Source organism: Dermatophagoides farinae, chromosome 9 (assembly GCF_024713945.1).
Source record: "Dermatophagoides farinae isolate YC_2012a chromosome 9, ASM2471394v1, whole genome shotgun sequence".
NCBI lineage: Eukaryota > Metazoa > Arthropoda > Arachnida > Sarcoptiformes > Pyroglyphidae > Dermatophagoides > Dermatophagoides farinae.
The window spans coordinates 983,170-1,009,661 of NC_134685.1; the positions used below are offsets into that span (position 1 = coordinate 983,170).

At 29.1% G+C, this 26,492-nt stretch overlaps 2 protein-coding genes across 6 annotated transcripts; one reads left to right on the top strand and one right to left on the bottom strand.

Moving 5' to 3' along the window:
• The first annotated feature begins 517 nt into the window (after positions 1 to 517).
• LOC124497970 (sodium/potassium/calcium exchanger 2-like) lies at positions 518 to 6,819 on the top strand. 4 transcript variants are annotated; one of them, XM_075734139.1, is made up of 9 exons: positions 569 to 974; positions 1,042 to 1,690; positions 2,819 to 2,840; positions 4,245 to 4,470; positions 4,737 to 4,893; positions 4,976 to 5,476; positions 5,785 to 5,919; positions 5,997 to 6,253; positions 6,316 to 6,819. In XM_075734139.1, the coding sequence occupies exons 2-9, from the start codon at positions 1,100 to 1,102 to the stop codon at positions 6,572 to 6,574; spliced, it is 2,148 nt and encodes a 715-aa protein (XP_075590254.1). In that variant the 5' UTR covers positions 569 to 974; positions 1,042 to 1,099; the 3' UTR covers positions 6,575 to 6,819. The 4 variants fall into 4 exon arrangements, with proteins under 4 accessions (XP_046917618.2, XP_075590254.1, XP_075590257.1 ...); XM_047061662.2 differs by having other exon boundaries at positions 518 to 1,690; XM_075734142.1 differs by lacking the exon at positions 2,819 to 2,840 and having other exon boundaries at positions 1,042 to 1,694.
• A 127-nt stretch (positions 6,820 to 6,946) lies between these two features.
• LOC124497914 (uncharacterized) lies at positions 6,947 to 26,099 on the bottom strand. Of its 2 annotated transcripts, none has more exons than XM_075734143.1 (9): positions 25,273 to 26,099; positions 22,756 to 23,696; positions 10,216 to 10,604; positions 10,053 to 10,092; positions 9,840 to 9,961; positions 9,538 to 9,586; positions 9,196 to 9,323; positions 8,328 to 8,539; positions 6,947 to 8,197 (listed from the first exon to the last, which is right to left on the bottom strand). In XM_075734143.1, exons 2-9 carry the CDS (start codon positions 23,552 to 23,554, stop codon positions 8,050 to 8,052), a joined length of 1,887 nt encoding a protein of 628 aa, XP_075590258.1. In that variant the 5' UTR covers positions 23,555 to 23,696; positions 25,273 to 26,099; the 3' UTR covers positions 6,947 to 8,049. The 2 variants fall into 2 exon arrangements, with proteins under 2 accessions (XP_075590258.1, XP_075590259.1); XM_075734144.1 differs by having other exon boundaries at positions 22,756 to 23,687; positions 25,269 to 26,099.
• Positions 26,100 to 26,492: the final 393 nt, after the last annotated feature.

Sequence of the window (26,492 nt, forward strand, 5' to 3'; positions counted from 1 at the left end):
GTGTTTGTGTTATATGGATCATGATCATTACAAGAGAATACTACTAGTTAGTTAGTATGGGAATAATTGAATCATAGTTGGAATATTCCTCATCATTATCGTCATCATTTGAATGAATTATGAACAGGTTTTTTTCTATAATTTCAGGTTATTCTGTGAAAATATAGCAAGCGCTACACACACACACGTTTAGACTTAATCGATAATTTTATTCAAAAAAATAATAATCTTATTGGCTAATAAAAAAAATGAAAACGTAGATATAGATAGTACATGTGTACAGGTATACAACCAAAAAAAAGAGGGAAAAAATCACTGAATTCAAATGAAAAGTAGTAGCAAATAATCAATAAGAAATAGAACCTTTACCTAGAATCCAAAAAAAAAAACGAATTAATTTTCTGGTTGTTGTTGTTGTTGTTGCTTTTTAATTCTTTGTCGGTTCTATAGAAAGGATCAACCATATTCTATATTAAGTGGATTATTTGTATCATCCACATATAGACATGGTTACCACAACGACATTGACAATAATAACAACAACAACAACGGCGACAGCGACAACGACAACGGGATACATGTACCAAAATTTTTTTTTTCTAACCGTGAAAAATAAATTCATTCATTGTAGTTGATCACCACCATTTCATTATTAGCCATTAGAAATGAATGAAACAAACTACACACACACACCCAATGTTAGTTTTTGTTTTTGTTTTTTGGTTATTGTCTGTGTTTGTAAATCGAATCGAAGCGAATCAAATTGTGAAATGAAATGAGAATATTCATCTAGCTTTGTGTGTATTGAAATGACACATATCAACAAGATAAAAAAAAATGTCCAACTTTTGACAACAATTTATCGGACATTGCAAAACCATCAACCGTCGTCATCTTAGTTCTTTTTTTTGGATCGATTTTTTTTGTGCATTTGTAAAATCAATATTACTATTTCGGTGTAAATCATTCTGCTGGTGTGTGTGTGTGTGTGTGTGTAGGTGTGAACGATAAATATATGTTTGTTTTTGGATTTCATTCAAGTTTTTTTTTTGGCCACACAGACAAACAAAGACAACGACAAACAACGGCAACGACAACCATGTTTATGATGATGAATAATAATTCTGCAAAATTATCAAATTATCATTATTGTTTATTGAAATTAGAGAATCGTCAAAAACGTTTCCGTTATAGAAGAATATGGCGTATTTGTATATGGTCATTATCGGCAATATTTTTATTCACAATGTTTATACATTCATTATTATTGACCATAGATGATGATGATCATGATCATTCTTCATCATCTTCATCTATTCATTCATCATTATGTAATTTAAACAGAAATCATCATCATCATCGAAAATCATTGCCAATGGCCAATATCAATGATACTGATCGATTGTCTTTCAATTTTTTTATCATACGAAAATTGCTTACATCATCATCATCATCATCACCAATAGATGATGATAATGATGGATCATCAATGATTAAAGATCCAAAATTTCCACCAGATCTTTTTACTGAAAAACAACGTAGAAATGGTGCCATTATATTTCATATAATTGGAATGATTTATATGTTTGTTGCATTAGCAATCGTATGTGATGAATTTTTTATACCATCATTGGATGTGATTACTGAAAAATTGGCTATTAGTGAAGATGTTGCCGGCGCTACATTTATGGTAAGTTTTTTTTTTTTTTTGAAAATTCTCTCATCATCATCATCATAAACATTTAAAATTCCGGTTATTCTGTTTGATTCATCATCATCATCATCATGGATATTTCATAATGTCAACATAGTAAACACACACATTAAAAGATGATTAAAATTTAAAATTTTAATTTCTACCACTGTCGTCACATGCTGCGTCATTTCTATTTTTCTTTTTTTTCAACAAAAAAAAAACATTATGATAATATTCTCTTTCCGGATGAAGAATGACGTGATCGACGGGTGTGTGTTGACTACCACATATATAGAAATGATGACTTTTATGTTTAATTTTACCAACTATAATGGCTAGACAGAGAGAGAGAGAGAGAGAGAGAGAGAGTAATCTATATCAATTTAATAATGTCATTACTGCGTCTTTTTTCTGTATCCGTTTAGTCCTTTTATTCTTTATATATTACACTGAAGAATAAAATGTCATCTGTGGTGTTTTTCATTCATACCAAATTCACAAAAAAAGCGAATAAGTTCAAGTTGAACACCAGTTTTCCAGTTAGTTTTTTGGTTATTATTTATTATAAGATCAAATTCTCCCATAGAATCCATTTCAATAACACACACACAGTTCCTATTATAGTCATTATAGAGCAATTACTATAAAGATATTTTAATCCTTGTGGCTATTTGGATGGTAGAAATAAAAAAAACGAAACGAAATGGAAACGATTTCAAATGAATGAAATGTGTATATGATTAATAATCCACATTGGATTCCCGAATGACTATCCACATTTGATGATGATGATGATAATATCCATAACCATCATAATCATTATCGTATTTATCGCTCTGTCTCTCTCTCTTTGTATGTTTTAAAAGTTTTTTTTTCAAGAATTTTTTGCAAAATTCTTTGAATTCTTTATTCCAAGAATACTTGGAATTAGGAAGGAAATGATGATGATGATGATGATGATGATGATGATGATGATCGAGTTTCATTTTACTTGAAATCTTGAAATGAATTTTTTTTTTCTTGATACTCTGAGATAAAAATATCAAAACTTGAAATTTGATTAATCTGATTAACTTGATACTAAATTTTTTTTTCTCTTTTTTCTTTTTTTTTCTTCTAAAGGCAGCCGGTGGATCTGCTCCAGGTATGTGTGTGTGTGTGGGTGTTTTTGTTGAACTGGAAATTTTTTTTTTCATCAGAATTTCGCCGTTTCACTGATTGTGGATAATATTCTTAGTTTTTTTTAAGTTACCCGCACCGTAGAGATGAGCATATAATTTAATAACCGGATAGACCGACACACACTCACACACACAGACCTAATAATTGATAAATTAAATTAGACGCAGAAATAAAATTCTTTTTGCTTTTAGTTTTTCAGAATTCAGGCCAAGTAAAAAACAAAACAAAAAAAAGAAAGATTCACAGAATAATATTCAGTGTATGTGTATAGTGTATTTAGTTTGATTCAATTCATTAAATTCTTCGTTATTCATTCATTTGAAGGTCATCATCAGATAATTATATTATGATTTTTTTTTCCATTTCATTCATTTGAATCAAATGATGAAGAAATCTTGTTGTTCGTTTTTTTTTCTTTTTTCATTGACTTTTACTAGCAAAAATTAAATTATTTGTACACCATTTATTGATGATGAGTGTGGTGTACGAGTGATTCAAGAGAATTTTTGTTTTTTTTTCTATATATGGCAATTCATTCCCAACCGCCTACATTTTCTTTTCTTTTTTTTTGGCCATGTTCTTGTTTCCGGTCTGCATTCGACAGGAAAACGTTAAATCAGAATGAAATAAATCAGAAAAAAAGAAAGAATCAGAATCAAAATACCACAATAGTATAATAGATATATAGTGAAAAAAAAACAAAATCGGAAAAAGAATGGAAAAGACGAATAAGATTAATGAGAATCAAGGTCATTTTGTTGATGATTGGATAAATCGATTTTCAACGAAAATGAACCAAAACGAAGAAGATAGCAAAAAAAAAACTAGTACGTCTGGTGATTGCAAACAATTACATCATCACCATTTCATCAATAACTTTAATATAATTAGTAAATCTTGATGATGACGATTAGTTTGATATGAAATAGTAGATCCAGAAAAAAGGTCTAATTTCGGTTTGCGTGTATCTAAATGTCTCCATTGCCATATAATTGTTAGTTGTGGTCTGTGTGCTGTGAATTAAAGTGCAATTACAGTTAATTTTTTTCTCTCTCTTTTCATGTCCATTTGCAATATTCTGGATTTTTTTTTTGTTAATGGGTGTGTGTGTGTATGGAATATTTTTTTTTTTTTTTTTTGAATCATAAATTGAAATCAAATTGTGGACAAAAAAAAACGAAAAAAAAAAATTTCTTTTCCCTCATTAAAGTCAATCAATCATTTTCTATTGATTTTTTCTTTCTCAATTTTCATTTTTTTTTGGCTGGAATTTTAATTAAAAAATTTTTTTTCTTCATTCCATCATTTACACACCCACTTTGGGTGGTGGGACGGATGGAACAACAACGACAATAACAAAATTTAGAACTATTCACATCGATCATTGGTGTATTCATTAGTTTTGATGATGTTGGAATTGGCACCATTGTCGGTTCGGCCGTATTCAACATATTGTTTGTATTATCAATGTGTGCTATATTTTCAAAAAATGTACTCGATCTAACATGGTGGCCATTATTTCGTGATGTATCATTCTATTCATTGATATTGATCACATTGGTTATATTTTTCATTGATTCAACAATATTCTGGTTCGTACAGTATATGATGATGATGATGATGATTATTGACATTTTCTATTTTCAATTCAATTCAATTCATTTTTTTTTTCTCATTTTTCAATTCTTCAATTCGATTTTTGTCATTGTCAAATTGTTGTCGTCGATCCATTCATTCATTCATCCAAAATTCCAATGCCTTTCTATCGTTTCTATGTTTCTAAATTTAATTTTCGGTTATCTCCATCATCATTATTCTGTTTGCTATACGATGACGACAACACACACACAATACACAGGTATGAAGCATTGATTCTATTAACCTGGTATGCAGCCTATGTTATATTTATGAAATTTAATGAATCAATTGAACAATTTGTAAAACGAATAATAAATGGTGCCAAAGTCAATAATAATGGCAATGATGATGTAATGAATATACCGTCAAACTATCAGGTAATAATTGCTACTATTATGGATGAAATCAGAAAATTTTTTTTTGTTTTTTTGTTTTGTTTTTTTTTGGTTCAACCAACAGTTTAAACGTAAATCATCTACACCAATGTTACATGGTGGTACAAAATTTCGTCAAGGTCTATTACAATTAATGATACATTCAATTGATCCATTATATGAAGAACCATTACAGATGGCACAAACAAATATTATAGATGGCAATACTATGTCGTCGACAACAACAACAACTATTGCCTCTAAATCACATATACATCCACCTGGTGCTGCATATTGTCCAATTTGTGGTGAAGATAAACATCAAATTAAATTAGATTCGAATGGTATATTTCATACACATGATCATCATCAATATCAACAACAACAGCAACAACAACAACAACAACAAAATAATGGAAATAGTAATTATCATCATTATGATGATGATGATGATCAAAATCATAAAGATGGTATTATCATTATCGATAATTATCATCATCATCATCAAAATAATAATAATAATAACGCACATAATAATAATAATAATCAAACGGTGAATGGTAATCATTTATCTCATCAGGATACGGTAAGCACTTTGGGGTAATAATCGTTTTTCGATTTTTTTCGATTTTGTTTTTGTTTTTCGTGTCTGTTCGTTTATTTTTCTATTTTTTTTTGTTGTCGCCCCCTGTTGTTGCAAAGAATTTTTTGTTTTGTTTTGTTTTCTTCTAATCGATTGTGATTGTCAATTTTTTTTTTCTATCGATGAAATACTAATACACTGGATTATGCATTGTTTTTTCATTTTCTTTTTTGTTTTTCGTTTGTTTCGGCGTGGGGGGTGGCGGTGAAAATAAATAAATTGAATATTTTTAATCAACAACAACAATATAGATTACAGGGACAGAAAATAATGATGTACCATTAGATGTTTCATGGCCAGAAACATTACGTGAACGATTGACATATTGTCTATTGGCACCGATAATCATTCCATTATGGTTAACATTACCAGATGTTCGACGTGCTGTAAGTTTGTAGTTAGTTTTTAAAACTTGAAAACAAAATTTTTTTTTCAACATTTCTCTTTCGTGTTATCATCAAAGGACAAACGTAAATGGTTTACAATCACATTCATTGGTTCAATAATGTGGATTGGTCTTTATTCATATTTTATGGTTTGGTGGGCAACATTGGTTGGTGATACATTTCGTATACCATCCGAAATAATGGGATTAACATTTTTGGCTGCCGGTACATCGATACCAGATCTAATTACATCGGTATTGGTTGCACGTAAAGGTCTTGGTGATATGGCCGTATCCAGTTCCATTGGTAGCAATATATTTGATGTGGCTGTTGGGTAAACAGTGAATTTGAATTCAAATTTTTCATTTTTCATTCATTTTTTATTTTAAATTTTAGATTACCATTTCCATGGCTAATTTATACCATACTATTTGGTCAGGTGAATGTCAATTCATCTGGAATGATTTGTTCAGTGATATTATTATTTTTAATGTTATTATTCGTTATAATCACCATTGCTGCATTCAAATGGCGTCTGAACATTAGTATGGCAGCCGTTATGTTTGCATTGTATTTTTTCTTTATTGCCTGTTCATTGATGCTAGAAAATGATGTAATCAAATGTTCTTCCATTATTAATATTTTTGCATTTTGAATCATCAATAATCAAAAAAAATCATCATTCCGTATTCAAATTCGTCAATTTTATTATCCAACAAGAATATTCTTCTTTTTATCTTGGCAATAATAAACTTTATAGAAATTTCTCATTCATTCAACATGTAGAATTTTTAAAACAACAACAAAAACGAAAAACAAACAGAAAATTCCAATTTTATTCTGTCATTATTTTATTATTTCGCGAAGAAGAAAAAAAATAAAATTATCATTCAATCATTATCTTATGGCTGTTGATTTATTTGGGCTGTCTGTGTCTGTGTGTGTGTATGAATTCTTTAAAAAAAAATTTTTTCAATGAGCAACGGTTTTTTTTTATTCTTGCCTGTATTATAGAAACAAAATAAGAAGAAAACATGAAAAGAATTTTTTATTTATTTATGTTGTTGTTGTTGAAAGATTCGGGTATTCTGTGAATCTAAAAAAAGAAAAACTTTTAAACACACACAGACACAAACATATACACACACACAGAAATCATCATCATATATTCAAATTCCGGTAAACAAAACACAACAAAAAAAAATACAACAGAAAGAAACAAATGACAGAATTGAAGGTGTGTGGGTGGATGGTGTGTGTGTGTGTGTTTCAAGAGCGTAATAAATTCTTCAAAATATTATATGGCTGTCATTGTATACATTGATTTCAAAAAATTTTTTTTTTTTTTGTTCCGCTCAAATGTTGATGTCAACATTAATTTTTTTCCACTGGCATTCTTTTCTTTCTTTCTTTCTTTGGATTCTTCTTCTTCGAACATTCCATTCCATTTCGTTTGGGTTCTGGTATTTTGTCTGTTGTCGTGTTGTTCGTGTGTGTGTGTGTCGGTGTGTGTATGTCTACGTTTTTTTTTCAATATATCGAGTTTATCAAACCAAAACAATGACGATGGCTGGTTGGTTGGTTGGTTGGTTGGTTGGTTGATGATGATGAAATTATTTACAACCCACAAGCAAATGAAATTGATAAAGTTAGATGATAATGATGATGATGATGATCTTTGGTTGACTAAAGTTGGTCAAAAAAAAATGACATAACTTTGAACGCTGAATATTAATAATAATAACATATATGTTGTTCTTCACATTGATTAAAATGTATGGATAAATTTTTTAAATTTACTGAAAACAAGATGAATACGCATGTGATGTGTATATGTGTGTGTGTGTGTGTGTGGGTGTATGTAATTATAAGTCATTCGAACCAGAAAAAAAGCAAGAAAAAAAAGATATCAACAACAACAACAACAACAAAGTTTACATATATATATAACATTGACAGGACATTGATTGAATATAACAAGTGAATGAATAGAAATTTTTCTCGTTTATTTTGTTTTTTTGTTTTTGTTTTCAGTATCGGGACAAAACAAAATTTTTTTTTCTGGTTGTAATTTGGTATATATTACATAGATATTGAAAACTTGTTCGTTGAATTTTCATTGACATGGATTTAATTCAATGAAAAAGACCAAGACATTGATGATGATGATGATGATAATAGATACATGAAGGCAATTGAAATGAATGATATTGAAATGATCAATGAAAAAGATGATTGATGATGATGATGACCACATCCATTGCTACCATATTCACGGCTATTTACATAAGAATTGGAAAAAAAAATTTCAGAATTAATTATAATTGGAAATTGGATTTAACCAAAAAAAAAGAAAGCAGAATAAATTCCGATAATAAAAAAATAAATCCAAAGAATTTCTTCATTACCTGGCACTACGTTTACCATGCTGTATACTAGCAGCAGGATTAGCATTATTCTGTATATGTACAGCAATATGTGCCGGTTCAGCATTTGATGGTGTACAGCTATAATTTCCCGAATCATTAGCTTGAGCTTTCAATATAATCAATTTTGAAATGGTTTGTGCAGATTTTTCCGTATGTACTTTAATACCACGCGGTGATCCATAGTTAATCACCTTGAAATAATGGAGAAAAAGAAAAAGAGAAAGAAAAAAAATGAAGAAACGAAAACGAAAAAAAAAGAAAAAAAACGGTAATGATATTTTAATGATCCAAATGTTTTGAATTATATGTGTGTGTGTGTGTGGCAGTATTTATATAATGATAAATAAAATATGTGAAACACACACACACACACAGAGTGAGTATACAAAATAAAAATGGGAGAGATAGGAAGAAAGGAAGAAAAAACAGAAATAAATAAATTTCATGATTGCGTGCATTTTCCCTTGTTGCCTATTTGTAGATATAGATAGATAGATAGATAGATGTTTAGTTTTTTTCCCGTGGAACGGTATTTATTATTATTATTATGAATGAATCAATATTATTATGTTCATCATCATCATCAATGTTCGATCAAGTATGCATGATTGTTATTAATCGAACACCCACACACACAAAGAATATCAACGTTTTATATACAATACATAATGATAATAATATTGATTGAAAATCCATAAATATAAAGAATGGAAAGAGAAGAAAAAAAACGATCGAAACAAAATAACAACAACAAAAAACAACGACAACGACAACGACAACAACAACCAAATTGATAATAAACAGAAACAAACATAAAAAAACGATCAATTAATCAATATTGACTTACTTGGCCATTATAATACCAGAAAATATAATCCGGTGGTTCGGGCGTATCTTTTACCATACAAGTTAGATTCAATGTTGAACCACTGCTCAGGTATAAGGTTGGACCTTCAACAATTTTTGCTCGACTTACTGTTGTTGATGATCATCATCAATAATCATAGAAAATCGGATCAGGAAAAAAAATGATGATGACAAAAAAAAAATAGAGATAAAAAGCCATGAAAAATTGAAAATGAAAGAAAAAAAGAAAAAGTTTCATTATTATTTCTGGTTCGATCCGGAATCGATGACGAAAATGTAAAGAACAAAAAACCAACAAAAAAAACAAGGCAAAGCCACTTACCGACAACATTAAGTTGAATGAATAGACTCATTTTTGGCATTGTAGAAATCTGTATTATGATCAAAAATAGAAAGGAGAAACAAAAAAAAAATCCGTACGGAAATGGGATTATTGATATGTACACAAACACCAACACCAACACGCACACCCACACACCAACACACACACACATCATCATCATCATCATTATTCAATCAACGGATACCGGATAAAGTAGTGATTCATTATTCCGTATATATATATAATGTGAATAATCAGAATTTTTTATATATATAAATAAATAAAATATTATATAAATATACCTGACATTCATAGATGCCAGCATCTTTTTTTCTTGGATAACTTATCTGCAAAGACCAATCATCTGAATTTTCACGATGTATGGCCTGAAATCTTTGATCAGATGTATAGGTAAATGTTCCAACTGGTAATATTCCCATGCAACAAAAAAAAAGAAATTTATAAATGAAAATTCAATAAAGTTTTTTTTTTGATAAATGGATTGTAATATTTACCAGTCAATATTTGAAAATCTTGACGTCGAATCCAAGATAACTAGAAAAAAAAAATTTAAAACAGAAAACAAACAAACAAAATGAAAAAGTTTGAAGAAGAATAAAGAAAAAAACATTCACATTTACATAATTGCAATCAATCGATTACGAAAAAAAAACTTACAGTACGATCGCCTAATTGTTTAACACGACATGGTAAATGTACAAATGATGAACCTTCAGATATTGTTACATTTGTTGATATTGATTCTGTATCAAAATATGGTGATATACGTTTCTGTGCCGATGATGTTGATGATTGTAATGACGATGATGATGATAATAATGTTGTCGATGATGAAAGTGCAACCGATGAACCACCGGCTGATGTACCGCCAAAAAATTGTAGACCACGTTCACGTTCTTCAGATGATGACATAAATTCTTCTGAATATGAACGTACAAAACGTATTGTTGCCAATTTATTATCAGTTATAATTGGATGATTAATATTATCGTCATTTATTCTATGATTATCGGATAATGATGATGATGATGATGGTGAACAATTACCTAGAAAATTAACAAAAGACCAAACAAAATAAGAATTATTATCATTCAAATAAAAGAAAAGAGAGAAAAAAAAATAGATTCTTGTTCCCATGTGAATGTGTGTCTGTGTCTGTAAATGCAGAATTAAATTTATTGATTTCAACTTGACATTTTGATAATGTATTCTCTCTGATGACAAGAATTTTTTTTTTTGCCCTATTTCAACCCACTGTCTGGATCCAAAAAAAAAGAAAAACAACAAACAAAAACAACCAACCAAAAGCAAACAAATGGGGGAAAAAAATCAATGTCAAAAATCTTTGGTTGAAAAATTGATTTTTATTTTTCAACAAAAAAAAATGAGACGCCACACACAAAAAAAATGAATCTAAAACCAATCAGATACAGTTGTAGACAATTGAGAAATGGACGCACACACACAGACGCAAACAAACACACAGAATCAAAAACTGTGTCCATTGTATTCGTGGCCATCTCCTATAAATAAATAATCCATCACACGGGCCACCATCACCAACAAAACCTTTTATTTTTTCCTTTCTTTTTCATCCCATTATTATTTAATCTAAACAAATGAAATGGGGTATATCTATTTTTTTGTTGCTTCATTCATTTCGATTCAATTCTATTTGATTGGTAACGAAAATGAAATTCAATTCATATATGAATGAATAAATGAATGAATCGATGAGAAGTAAAAAAAAAAGAATTTCATGATTCACAATTCAATTTGAACGAAAAAAATGAAATAGGAACAAAACAAAAAAAAGTTAGAAAGAGAAACAAAAAAAAAACGGACTGAAACCTTTTTTGATAATAATAATAACCATTTCATGAATATAATATGATATTGGACAGAGTCTACATCCATATGGTGTGTGTGTGTTATTAAATCGACAATAAATTAAATTATATATATATTGGCATCGGTACCATCATCATCATCAATTGTTCCAAAAGAGCCACTAGCTAGGGCCTTTTTGAATAGTTACGAAACAATATTTAATGTCAATGGTGTAATGAAATAGACGAAAAAAAAATCGAGAATGAAAAAAAAATATATAAAGTTCAGATTCGGGTCGTTTTTTTAACCAGATTTTTTTTTTGTTTTTTTAATACAAGGGTCCACTATAGTAGTAGTAGTAGTAGTAGTAGACTATCGTTATTTGGCCATTTGATCACGCAATAGTTGTTGTTGCCTACTTGTTTTTTTTCCCTTTTAACGAATATATAAAATGAAACGATAAAAAAAAGAGAAAATTGAAAGTGGATTCTATTTTGGACATGAGAGTATTATAAAGATAACCAACACACACACACCAGAAACAACAACAACAAAAATAACAAGGATCCATGAATTTGGATCATTCTCTGTCACACCCGTTATTATAAATTTATTGTTCATTTCACTATGTATTTTTTTTTATTCTTATTGCCCACGCTTTGAACAATTTATCAGAAGGTTATTTGACCATTCATCCAATTCATTCACAATCAAATCAGAACAGCCATACTTTTTTAAAAAAAATGGTGTTCAAATCGATTGTCGAATTCATTATTACGAGGAACAAAAAATTATCATGGAATAAAAAAAAACCATGTCGATTATTTATCCGTTCATTCGCTGATCAATGTTTTTTTTCCTGTGAATTTTTTTTTTTTTTTTTTTGACAATAACCAAGTGAACGTAGGTTAAGTCCAAAATGAATCCAGGAACAACAAAAGAAGCACAGGATAGAAATCCCAAAAAAACAGCACCAGCAACAGTACCAGCAAAAATAGAATCAGCCAATTGATTTTCAAAGAAGCCAACGAACCTGAACGACAGATTTTTCTGATAGGCATACATAGACACACACACACACACATACAGAATATTATAATAAATGACTTTTGGAACAAAAACAACAACAACAACCACCATCACCATCATCAACAACAAAATGAAATGGGAAAAAAATGAAAATTCCTCATATCATCATCATCATCATCTCAGTCATTTTTTTTTCTCTCTCTGTTGGTTCGTAATATATGGCCTTAACTCAAATCAATTGGTTATTTTCAATCATGTGATGATGATGATGATGATTAAAATATACTCAATATGGATCATCATCATCATCATTATGAAATCGAATACGAATTAATTTCAAAAAGTAGAAAAAAAACCTCGAATAATCGTTTCTACACATCATCATCATCATCATCATCATCATCAATATGAAGCGTTTTAATGAAAATGAAGATTTTGTGTGTGTGTGTCAAACCAATAATCTCAAATAAATGAGTGTTGCAAATTAACTGAAAAATGAACCGAAAAAAAGCAAAAAAATCGTTGACCAAACAGCAATTCAATTCGGTACTACAAAAATAACCAGCCAGACTATGTATGAAGCAGGCAAGAATTCTCTTTCGTTTTTTTTTGTCAGATGAAAATTTTTTGGAAAATAAAGAATAGCAAATACCGAGAGAGAGAGATAGAGAAAAAAAATTCTCACAGAATTCATCATAATAAAATAATAATAATCGAAGAATATAAATAAATACCGTCATTGTCGAATACTAAATTCCATGTATTCTTCTCATGTGTGTGTGACTCAAAAGTTTATTACTTCCTGCAACAACAACAACAACAACAACAACAAAAAGCTGAAAATAAAAAATTCAAGAAAAAAAAATTCGATAAATGAATAATGAATGGCAAGTGAATGGAAAAATTTCAATAATAATGAGGGAAAAATGGTGAAAATTAAAATAAAAAGAAAAAAAAACGAAAAGAATTCATCGAAATCCAACAACAACAACAAAGAATTGAGAGAATAAAAAAAAATTATGGGAAAAAAGATAATTGAAATTTTTTTCTTTTTCTTCTTCTTCTTCTTTTTTTTAGTTGTTCATCGACTTTTTTTTAGTTGTTCATCAAATGATGAAATTGAGTGAAAGAGAATAAAAAAAAAAGAAATTAAACCTACACATGTGGTGTGTGTGTGTGTGTGTGTGTGAATGCAGCTAGAACAATAATTTGTTCAATTATCGAAATAATTTATTGCACAACACACCAAACCACCACCACCAACAACAACAACAACAACATCGATTAATCCATAATTCTATATTGTTGTTGTTGTTGTTGCTGTTTTTTTCATTCAAATTTGCCACCACCACCACCACCAACCACCATTATCATTATGATGTGATTTAGTTGAAATAATATGTTCATTCAAATGAAAAAAATGATGATGATGATGATTATGATGATAATTTGAATTCAAAAAAAAAAAAAAAGTTAAAGGGGTGGATTTTATTTTTCCAATTTATTCATTCATAATGAACACATATGATGGTTGTGTTTTTATTACTATTGAGCACCATCATCATCATCATCATCATTTTATTCAGATTTTCATTCTTATATAATGATTATTACATTCACACACACACACATACAGAATGAACATAAATTGGCGGAAAAGAATTAAAATCATTATTATAAAATAAATGGAAATGGAACATTTACATAATGACAACAACAACAAACTACAAACTACAACCACCACCACCATCACTGCTACCACTGCTAATATTTAGCCACAAGAGAACAAAAAAATATGGAAATTTGAAAATGAAAAAAAAGAAAAAAATTTTTTTTTGCAAACCAGAAAAACAACAAAATTTTTAATTATTATCACCACCATCATCATCATGATAATCACATAGCTGTCATCAAATGAAAATTCTATTATAATGATAAACATTTTCATTCATAGTTTTGTTTTGTTTTCCGGCTTTTTTTTTGTTTTTGGATCGTTGATGTCATTAATGAATGTTTGTTGCTCAGATTTTTTTTTTCAACATTGCACCCCATTCAAACGCATACACACACACACACACACGCCTTTCTTTCATCATCCTCCTACTTTATTCATTTATATGAACAATAGGAATTTGGTGAAAAATTTTTTCATTTTCATTTCCATATTTGGCACACTAAAGCTAGTCCCTTGATGATGATGATGATGATGATGATCATCATCATCATTGTTTGTGTCTGTCTGTCTGTTGTCATTGTGTCATAAACAATAATAATAATTCTAAAGGTCGAAACAAATGCACATATGGTGGCCGGAATTGTGAAAAGAAAAATGAATTCTACAACAAAAGCGTCAAGCAACAACAACAACAACAAAAAATGAAAAAAAAAATAAAATTCAAAACCGATTATATAAGCCAGAATTTTTTTTGTTTGTTGTTGTTGTTTCATTATCATTACCATCATCATCTAATATAATTGACAAAGCATATAAAAAAAAGACCATTTTTATTCATGTTAAATGAATAATAAAAATCATGCACACAAACACACGAATAACAAATGTGATTAAAACTTGTCATTTTTGGGGGATAGATAGTTAGAGGAAAAAAATCACCAGAAACAACCAGAAAACTGAATATATAAAATAAAAGTGATGAAAATTCACCACATATATATGTGTGTATATATTTGACATAAAAATATGGTCCAAAATGGAACAAAATGATTACATAATTTGTATGAATTTTTTTTCTGGTTTTATCTTTGGTTGTTGTTATACACAATAATAACAACACAAATAACCGACGCTACCGATGATGATGATGATGATAAATGAATTTTTCATTCATTCATCCATTATTTGTTACATAATTTTTCTTTTTTGTAATTTTTTTTTCACTCTTTTTTTTAATAAATAGAAATTCTGATTTTCTGGTATTTTTCTAGCGTGATCATCATCATCATGAGGATAATCGTTGGTTTTTTCTTCTCATTGCATTCACTAACACCCACACGGACACACACACAGACACAGACACAGACACAGACACCAAATTTCATACAAATGCAACAAAAAAAACCAGAAAAGAAAACATTCTATTCAAAAAGAATACAGGAATGGAGAAAAAATCTGGTTAGATTTTTCTTCTTTTTTTTAATATTCATTTATTATTCTGTTCCATCATTATCATTCTCATCATCATCATCATCATTTTGATTATAGTGTTTTATTTTCAGAATATAAAAAAGTAAAGTATCAGGTAGAAGAAACCTGCAATATTTACAACAAAAAAAAAGTTCATCATCAAAATTAACAACAACAACAACAACAAGATCGTGCCCAAAAAAAAGACACTTGATCTCATATGATCCACACATATGAATGACGTAAGTGTGTGGGATATATACATTGAGCGGCAAGATTATTATTTCCTTGAACAAAAGTATGAAAAAAAATACAGTGTTAATTAGTCACATGTACTATATTTATATATATATGGGTATATGTAATATATACACCAGGATGATTGGAATTCAGACAACAACAACCAGAACGAAACAGGAACCAAAAAAAAAAAATCTGGATATATCCAGGAACAAAAACAGAAAAAATTACTAATTAATACTTTTTTTCCGCTGTTTTCATTATTATATTGTTATTAATATACTTTCGATCAGAAATAGTTTTCAACAAAAAATACACACACACACACCTTAATACATGGATTTTTTTTTTGGTGCATGTTTTTTGTTGTTGTTGTTTTTGTTCCGATGACAACAACAACAACAACAAAAAACGGCGACGATGACGACGACGAAAACAGGTAAAAACAAAATAATAACATTGAACCGAAAAAAAAGAATCTAAATAGGGTGATGTGATGACATTATTATGTAACAAACAGGGATAGAGAATCCCAAAAGAATTTTGTTGTTGTTGTTGTTTTTTTTTTGTTGATAAAATCTCAACATATACAAATGGAATGAAAAAAAACAAGGAAGAACAACTGAAGAATTTGGAAACCAAAAAAAAAAAAAAAAAAAGGAAAAAAGAAAAAGGTTCTTTACGGCCGCAGGGACAAGAGCTTGTGATTTTTATTTTGATTCGAATTTTTGTTTTCTACTGTGTTTGTATACTGTAATAGGATCATTTATTATTATTTTCTTTTTTTTTCACTGGTAATTTTGATATTTGACATCAGTGAAAAAATATTCTCTTTCTCTCAGTGTAGGTATGTATGTGACGAGTGTACATCGATTAACCCATCGACTACCGCCATAGACAGAAAAAAGGTCGCAAAATAGACCAACTTTTCGAATTTTCATGTGTTTTTGGCGCATATATGAGCCGCTGGTCTATTGTGGAAAATTTGAGTGGCACACATATGTGCCGCTTGGTAGTCAATGGGTTAACTAACTGTGTGTAACTGAGAAGAATATTTCAACAACAACAAAAAAATGATGTCAATAAAAAAAGGGGTTCTGGTTTTAATTTTCTATATATGAACTATGATAATAATATTAAACTTTACACACACACACACACATACACGTATGAAAAAAAATTCATAAGATTCACATGGGAAATGTAAAAGAATATTCATTTCATTCACTTTTTTCTTTTCTTTTCACATGAAAAACATATTATGTGTGCATGATGAGAGAAACATTTTTCTCTCTCTCTCTCTTTCTCATAATACCACTGGATACCATTGTATTCTTGTATATTCTTATTATTATTATTATTCTTGTCATACCAGTGGTCGTTTCTCATGGAAACAATCAAAGAATGACGAAAAAAAAATGTCAAAAAAAGTGCATAGGTATGGGTGTTATTTAGGTTATATATTGGAATTCATGTTGCAATTTTTCTTTCTTTCATCATCATCATCATGTGACATCAAGAAAAGGCGTTATTTCTATACTGTTGAATAGATCATCATCATCGTCATCATCATCATTCAAGAAAATAAAATAAGGTAATAATGGGCGTCAAAGAGGATAAAGAGAATTTTTTCCATTCATTCATTCATTCATTCATCTTGTTTTTCTGTTTGTTTGTTGTTAATAATAAAACCAAAAAAAAAATGGTGATTGGTTGAATGAGTTATTATTACAACAACAAGCCATGTCTCTAAAGTTTATCTTCTATCCACGCCTTATATTCAATGAATTTTGATTTCTTTTTAACTTTTATCATTCTCTTTCTCTCTGTATATGTGTGTTGACAACAATATGATCAAATTCAATGATTATTTTCAATGTGCAGTAAAATAAACATTTTGAAATTGGAATTCTGGATAAATTCTTTCATCATCAAATCGTTATCCAAACAGAGAGAAAAACAATGTCCATGTTGTAATTAAAAAAAATAATGATAATATATTGCTATTGCTTTTATCAATATTCTATATTTTCATTTTTTTTCCAATTCTCAACATCATCATGAATGAATGAAATATGAACCAGAAAAAAATGATTCTGAAAATCAAAAACTATGGCCCATCTCTTACAGTAGTTGGTATATATATTAGCATCATCATCATCTGGGCCATGTCCTGTGTGTATACTTTAATGATGAAAAAAAATTTTTTTTTTTTTTTGGTCCAGAATTTTGGCAGCAGCAGCAACAGCAGCAAAAACAAATTATTCCACATGATTTAAAACGAAACAAACAAACAAACAAAAAAAACGATTAGATGATGATGATCATCATCATAATGATGATAATAATAGGAGAGTCATCATCATATGACTAGATTTCATTTTTTTTGTATATGGAACAAAAAAAAAATTATAATTTCCGTTATAAATTCCAACCATTTTATATGGATTATATTTTTTTTTGTTTGTTTGTTTGAAACTTTGAATCAATGATGATGATAACAAAAAAAAAACACCATTGATATTAATGTAAATCGAATGGACGAAATAGAAAAAAAAATTGCAATGGTCAGAATTTGGGATATCGAAATAATTTGGTATACACACACACACGAATATACAGAATTCATTTATGAATTCGAGTTATTCGTGCGTGCATTTTTGTTGAAAAAAAAACATAAAGCAAGAATGAAATGAAAAAAAAAATTACTGAAAAAAAATGTGGGGAAAAAAGAATCGAAATGATGATGATGATGATGATGATGAACCAGAACGGCTAAAAATGAAAATGAACCATAGCTAAAATGGAATTACAATGGACATAAGCGTTTATATATCGAAAAAAAAGATGGAAAAAAACAAAATAAAAAAAAAATTCTAGAACAAAGAATATATAGAGGTGTATATGAATTCTGTATACGAAAAAAAAACGTCCCGAGAGATAGATAGATAGATAGAGTGAAAAAGGAAGAAAGAAGCAAGAAGCAAGAAGCCAAACAAAGAGAAAAAAAATTGTGAACAAACCATCTATCTATCTATCTATCTATTCATCTATCTAGCCAATACATACACAAACATACAAAGTATTCAGAGCGAGAAAAAAAAACCTAATTGCCAACAACAATATTATCATTAGGGTCCAGAATCAGTCATCCAAACACCAGAGGAAGAGAGAGAGAGAAAGAGGAAAAAAATGGACAACGAAAATATATCGCACTCTTCTTATGGTTTTTTTTCTCTCATTCTTTCTTTTTATATTTTGTTTCGTTTCATTTAGTTTCACACTATTTCATCTCTCTTTCTCTCTCTGTTTAACAATATCTACTTTATTCTGGACCAAACAACGATGATGATGATGATGACGGCAATAGGATACATGTTTTAAAAAAAGGCGACGAGTCAATCGTTTTGTCGTCGCCCAGAACAAAAATCATCATCATCATCATCATCAAATTCGTTGGCACCCGTATATTTCACTGAAAATGAATCTAGAATAATGATAGCCGAAGCGAAAAAAAAAAGAAATGACAAAATTGGCATAAATAAGTTGAACAAGAAGAAAAAGGAGGAGATAGGTTGGTTGGTTAGTTGGTTGTTAGAAGAAAAAAAATCATATGAAATTGACAAAAAAAAGAACGAAAAAAATCCAATCCAAAAAAAGAGAAAAAAAAATAAATCATCAATATGGATTGGCCAAATAAAAAAAAACTTAACGAGAAGAAATTTCCGATTGATGGCTAGCGGGCAGAATAATATTATTAATGAATAACTAAAAAAAAAATTTGTCCACATTTTATCAAAGAATATTCTTTATTCTCCCCTAGCAGTGGTTGTGGGGTTCGTAATACATGTATATCATGGATATCATTGCGACAGAATTTGTCTGTTTCAAGGGAATTTATTATTTCTGGGATTTTTTATTGTTGTTGTTGTTATTGCTGTTGCTGTTGTTGTCGTTCGTCAAACCCAGACGCGCGTAATCATTTACACCAATTTTTTTTTTGCTTTTTCCCTTTTCACTGATATGTAGAAATGGTTGGATGGGTAATAGAAAGAAAGCGCTTAATTATTCATCATCATCATCATGATTATATGAATGTATGAATGGTCCATAGAATTTGTCACACATTTATTCATTCATTTAGTTTAGCATATCATCACCATGGCACCATTTTTTGTTTGATTGTTTGAAAAGGGATAATTCAAACAACAAAACAAAACAAAAAAAAAATTTTTTTTTTCTCTTGACAAACCTAATATGATGAAAAACAAAATATTATATGGAACAAATCAGTGAAACAGAAAAACAATGAAAGGGAATCATTACAAAATCATAAATGCAATTGGCCAAACTAGAAAACAAAAAACAAAACAAACAAACAAACAAAAAAATTCAAACCCAATTCATAATTCGTATGAATCTTGAGCTCATTCTATCACTATTTGTATCTATAACAGTATTATCACCATTCATTCATATCATCAACCAAAATAACCAAAAAAAAAAAAATTTGAATTCTATAAATATAATAAACATGGCTATAGCCATATACAGAATAATCAGAATATATTCGAATGTATAAAAATATATAGATGGATGAATAATTCAAATAATACAAATGAATATGAACAAACAAATCAAATGATTAAAATAACAAAACAAAAAACAATAGCCATATTCATTCATCCATCCATTCATTCATCTATCGAAAACAGTAACCAAAGAGAAAAAAAATATGGTCCAAAAGTAAAAAAGACAATATATAAACCAGACAATCGAGAAAGAAAAAAAAAGGATAAAACGCACTTGAAATCAAAATGACAGTTACTCTCTCTCTCTCTCTCTCTCTATGGTTGGGTTGGGTTCTCTATGCGACAAATTCTCTGTCTGTCTATTTGTGTGTATGTTTATTTATTATTTATATATACTGATTCATTGTATTATTGAATGGGAATGATGGAGAAAAAAACCACACCACAGAATAAAATGATTTCAAATGAATCCGATTGGAAAAGAATAAAATGATGATCCATAGAATCCATATGTGAGGATTTGGTATCCAGACAGACACACACACACATTCTTCCATGGAATAGATTCATTTTTTTCCGGTATTCAGTAGTAACCAATCATTGTGTCAACATTATTCGTAGCAATGATAAAAAAAAGTTTTCATTTCAAATAGAAAAAAAAATAAATTTAACAAAATGAAAAATTACATATGTGGACGACAGTGATTAAGTGGACTGGCAACTCTTTTTTTTCATTTGTTTTGTTTGTTTGTTTGTTTGTTTGTCCAATTCAAAATAAATCCACATTATCAACAATGAAATTACAAATGGTCATAATAATATAGTGATAGTGGTGAAAGAAACAAAAATCTAATTAATCTTACATCATTAATCAAATTGGAATAGAATGAAAAAAAATAAACATCTGATTAACCATTTTGTTATAAAGATGACAGCTACACATCACACACACACACTAACACACACACATGGTTACGATTCTTGATAAATTCTTACATTTCAAAATTCAATCAAATTTGATTTGGTTGACTTGTTTTAATAACTTGTTTTTTGTTGTTGTTGTTGTTTTCATTTATCTATCATAATAATAAAAAAATGACACCTTCACATTTATACCTTCACATACAGTGAAAAAAAATATATATGGGTCAATTGAGTGGTTCGAATTTCAAATTTTTTGTTTTCTAGATTCACTAAGAAGAAAAAAAATATATGACAATTCGACAATCAATAAAAAAATGAAATGAAATGAAATGAAACGAAACCTTAGTAGAAGAAAATGAATGAATCAAATCAATGGGAAATGGTTTTTTTCTTTCTTTTCACTTTTCCATTGGAAACATTGAAACATAGGGGCCATTTTTTATGTTTCAAACGAGAAAAAAAAAATGGAATAGAAAAAAAAATCAAAATAATGGCATTCGAATTATTATGATAATAATGGAAAATGATTGAAAAAAAAGAAAAAGAAGAAAACATATAAATATACACGGTGGTGAATGAAAAAAAAAAGAAAAAAGAAAAGAAAAAAGAATGGAATCGACACAATTTGAAACAATTGTAACGACCATCACCACATAGAAAGAATATACAAGTATATTTGGACTTTATTTTTTTTATATTCTATATTCTTCGTGTTTTGGAATATGGAATTCAATTTTTTTTTGTTCTTTCTATCATATTTCATAATATGGTTTTTCACTCTGTCTCTCTCTCTCTGTGTGTGTGTGTGTGTGTAAGAAATGATCTAAGAATAAGAAAAAAAACAAAAAAAGCATATCATTATAGAATTTCTATAAAGAGAGTAAATGATGATGATAATAATAATAATAATGGATTGGATCGATACAAATATATCCATAGTACATACACACACACACATAGATAGATAGATACATGGATATAGAATTGTAGAAAACGCATATTTTGGTTCAATTTTTTTTTTCAAAGCAATATCTATGTATATTTATTGTTATTTCTAGCCCATCATTATTTATCATCTATTTCTATCAGTTATTATTCAATGCAATTTGAAATCATCATCATCATCATCATATATTTATATTGTTAGATAGATAGATAGATAGATATATTTCCTATATTGATTGAATCGAATAACAATAACGATGATGATGAAAATTTCAGGAGAAAACAAAAATGAAAAACAAACAAACACGCTACCGAATGAACATTGTTTCGGTGATAGAAAAAAGCAAAGATTTTTTTTTTCATTTCCTAGAAATTCCTAACAATTAAGTAACAATAAGGTGCACGCTGCTATATATTAATAAGATTTGAAGTGTTGAAAATCGATTCTTGTTGTTTCACGAGAAAAAAAAGTAATTCTTGATGGAATTCAATTTGAATTCCAAAATGTATCAACAACAAAAAAGTTTTTTGAATATCAAAAAAAAAACTTACAAGAATCGATATGATGATGGATGAGTAATATATTTAGAATGAATATGATCGACATTGCAATACGATATTGTCCACAGTTTATTGATTGTAATGTTGATGATGATGATGAATTTGTTGATGGTAACGGTAATGGTAATGGTGATTGAAATTGTAATTTCGTTTGACAATTTGTCGATGATGATGATGATGATGATGGAAATGTTGAAACTGTCAACAACTTTTTTGTGGCCATTATTGCTCGAGGACTTGTTGTTGTTGTTGTTTGAAGATTTGTTTTATTTTCAATGCTTTCATTGTCGTCGTCGTTGTAGTTGACTTTATGAATGAAAAACTTTTTCATATGAAAATCACCATTACAATTGTATCCACTGTTTTTATCTACAATTTCATTATCACCATTTTTTGTTGCTGTTGATGAAATATTCACATTATCAACTGAAGATGAAGCATGAAAATTTTGATTCAATAAAAATGAATTCAAAGATTTTGTTGTTGTTGTTGCTGTGGTCATTGTTGTTGATTGAATTTTCGTATCATCAATCGATAACAACGATGATGGTGATGGTGATGAAAAAATCTGCTGCTGCTGCTGTTGTTGTCGTTTTCCATACAATTCTATTGATGGTAAATGAATTTGTTGATCATCATGATAATCAACAATATTGATTCGTTGTCGATATTTAGAAGACATTTTTTTGGTCATATTTTTTTTTATTTCAAAAGTAAAAAAGAAAAACTTTTGTCTCGTTTTGCCTGTCAATATATTAGATGACGTATCACGCGATAACAACAACAACATCAGACTTTTTATTATCCGAATCTAAAAAGTAGACTTTGTCGTCGTTGTTGTACTTTTTTTTTATCAAGCGATGATTATGGACCAAGTGTGAACACTAAACTTGGATTTTGGACCATATTGACACACACACACACTCACAAACCTAATGAAAGAAAAAAAAGTGATGAATAATGAATAATAAATCAGAGGAAAAAAAAAGAAATGCCAAAAGCAACAAAAAAAAATTATTAATCATTTGATCTAAATAAAATGAACTGATTGAAATGTGTGTGTGTGTGTAAACAAAACAAAAAAAAAGGAAAGAATTGATGATCTATATGGATGAATCGATCGATATTGATTCGTTTGATGAATGAATGAAAATGAATATACAAAGAATTTTTGGCAAATGCAAACAACATATAGAATCAGAAACCATAAACTCAACAAGCAAATTGATAATAAAGATCAAGACATTTCAAGTCCACAAAAAAAAGTAGTACTACGTAGTAGTAGTCATTAACAACGTTAAAGAATTTTTCGGTTTGTTTGTTTGAGCAAATGGGAAAAAAAGGGTTCCAGAATCGGATTGTTTGTTTTATTTCCTATTCTTTTTGTTTTATTCTTACAATCTCTAAGTGTGTGTGTATGTCTCTCTCTCTATCTTTCGCTCTATTTAATTCTTTATTGGGTTGTTATTTGATTTTTGTTTTTTTTTTTCTCTCTCTCTCTCATTCGCACTCATTTCTTATTATTCATTCATTTAAAATTATTCTTGTTTTTTTTCCTTATTTTGTCTGGTTTTTTTCAAGAATTTCAGATTCTTAGAACTCTAAACACATAAAAAAAAGTTGAACATGATAAAAACCAGAGAAAGAGAGAGAGAGAAAGAGAAAACCAAATGATTAGATTATATAACTGTATTGATTGCATATTCATCATCATCATCATCATAATGAACATCCAAGATAAACTATAGTTAGTCAACATAGAGAATCAGTCCAAAAAAAAAAACAAATACGAAACATAAAACTATTTGGTAATCATTTTGGGTTTGATCTTTGTTGGATACCATATAATAATATGATGATAATCATATGATATGACCTATATCTAATCATTAATATGTTCCGGAAATGAAATCAATTTCCCTCAAGAGTAAAAAAATGCTATGTGTGTGTAGGCGAATGTTTGTTTGTTTTTTTCACTGTTATATGAAGAAATGTTGTCAATAAATATTAGTCCATCCGTCCGAAACGGATAAACAATAATAACAACAACAACGAACAAACAATATTGATTGATTGATTGGTTGGTGGATGAAGATTCGCCATACACATAAACATTGCATTGAATATTCGTAGAGGATGATGATCATATGAATGAGAAAAACAGAATCGCCATCCACGAGAGAGAGAAAAAAAACAAAAAGAAATTTTTCTTTGATGAACCGCAAACATTATGAGAATCGGAAACAAAACAAAACAAAAAAAAAAACTTTGCGAATATTCTTCACTATCATCATCCATTCATTCATTTTCATTTTTTCTATTGAATAATTTTTTTCCATGAAATACAGATTGCCAGAAACGATGTCCATTTTTTTTCTTGCTGATGTAGTTTCATTACAATAATTCGGTCAAACAAACAAACAAAAAAAAAGGCATAAAAGGGAAATAAAATAAAAGTTTCTGGAACACAAAACAATAATTGGAACAAATGAAAATACAGATACAGACCGTGTTGTTGTTGTTTTTGTTGCAGTCGCAGCAGTTGCAGTGGTTCCGTATCAATGTGTTGAGCAATGAATCCAGTTTTGAATGTTGTCATTCACAAAAAGAAAAAAAATTTCAAATCAAGAAATTTCATCATATGGAATATGACACACACACACACACACAAATACAAACGTGGACACGGGGAAAAGATGATGATGATGATGATGATCAACTTTGGATTGGATAAAATTCGAATTGAAATGAAAATTTGTGTTCAAAAAATATGTTCAATGTGTGCCAGTTGCAGTAGACGAAAAAAAATGGGCCAAAATGAACGAATTTCGATTTCGATGAAATCAAAAAAAAAAAACTTGAAATCTGAACAACAACAACGACAACAACAAAAACAGTTTTTCAAATCATTCAAGTTGAGCTATTTGATGATGATGATGATGAAATCGACACACACACACGCACATAAACTATGAAATTTCAAAAATTTTCAAAAACGAATCATTTGGATTCTTTACACACACACACACTCACATACATACAAACATACAGAATGTATGATTTCGAATTGAATTAAACACTGAATTGAATTGAACTGAATAGTAAAGAAATAAGAAAACACCAATCAAGATGAAATTATTGTAGTTGGCCCAAACACTCATGGCATGTTTGAACATTGGACTAAGAATAAGAATCTAGTACCCAAAAAGGAACCAGATGATGATGATGATGGTGATGATGACATACACCCACATGTAATACAGACACATAGACACAAACAATGCGCGTTAAAAAAAACAGGCGCTTTTTTTTATTTCTTTCATCTCATCTCAAACGTTTTTCGTTTGTTGAACAGATTCAGAACAGTGCAAAAAAAAACGAGTCTATAGAATTCAGAATCGGGTTTCAAAAAAAGATGATTCTTCCATTCGAATACAGAATACACATATACACACACACAAGGAGAAGACACTGGAATTCGATTCTATTTTGACATGTACTGCCACTGCTGCTGTCAACAATAAATGTATGTGTGTGTGAGTTTGCTTGGCTCAATACATCAACACTTCTGGTCATGCGTGATTCGATTGATTCGAATTTTTTTTTTGTCGTCGTTGTTTAGGTTGCTGTTATTGTTGTTGTTGTTGTTGGTTAGAATTTTAAGCTAAAGCTAATACAGCGGATTCTTATTCTCATTTTTTTTTCTTCAACAAACCAACGAACGAACT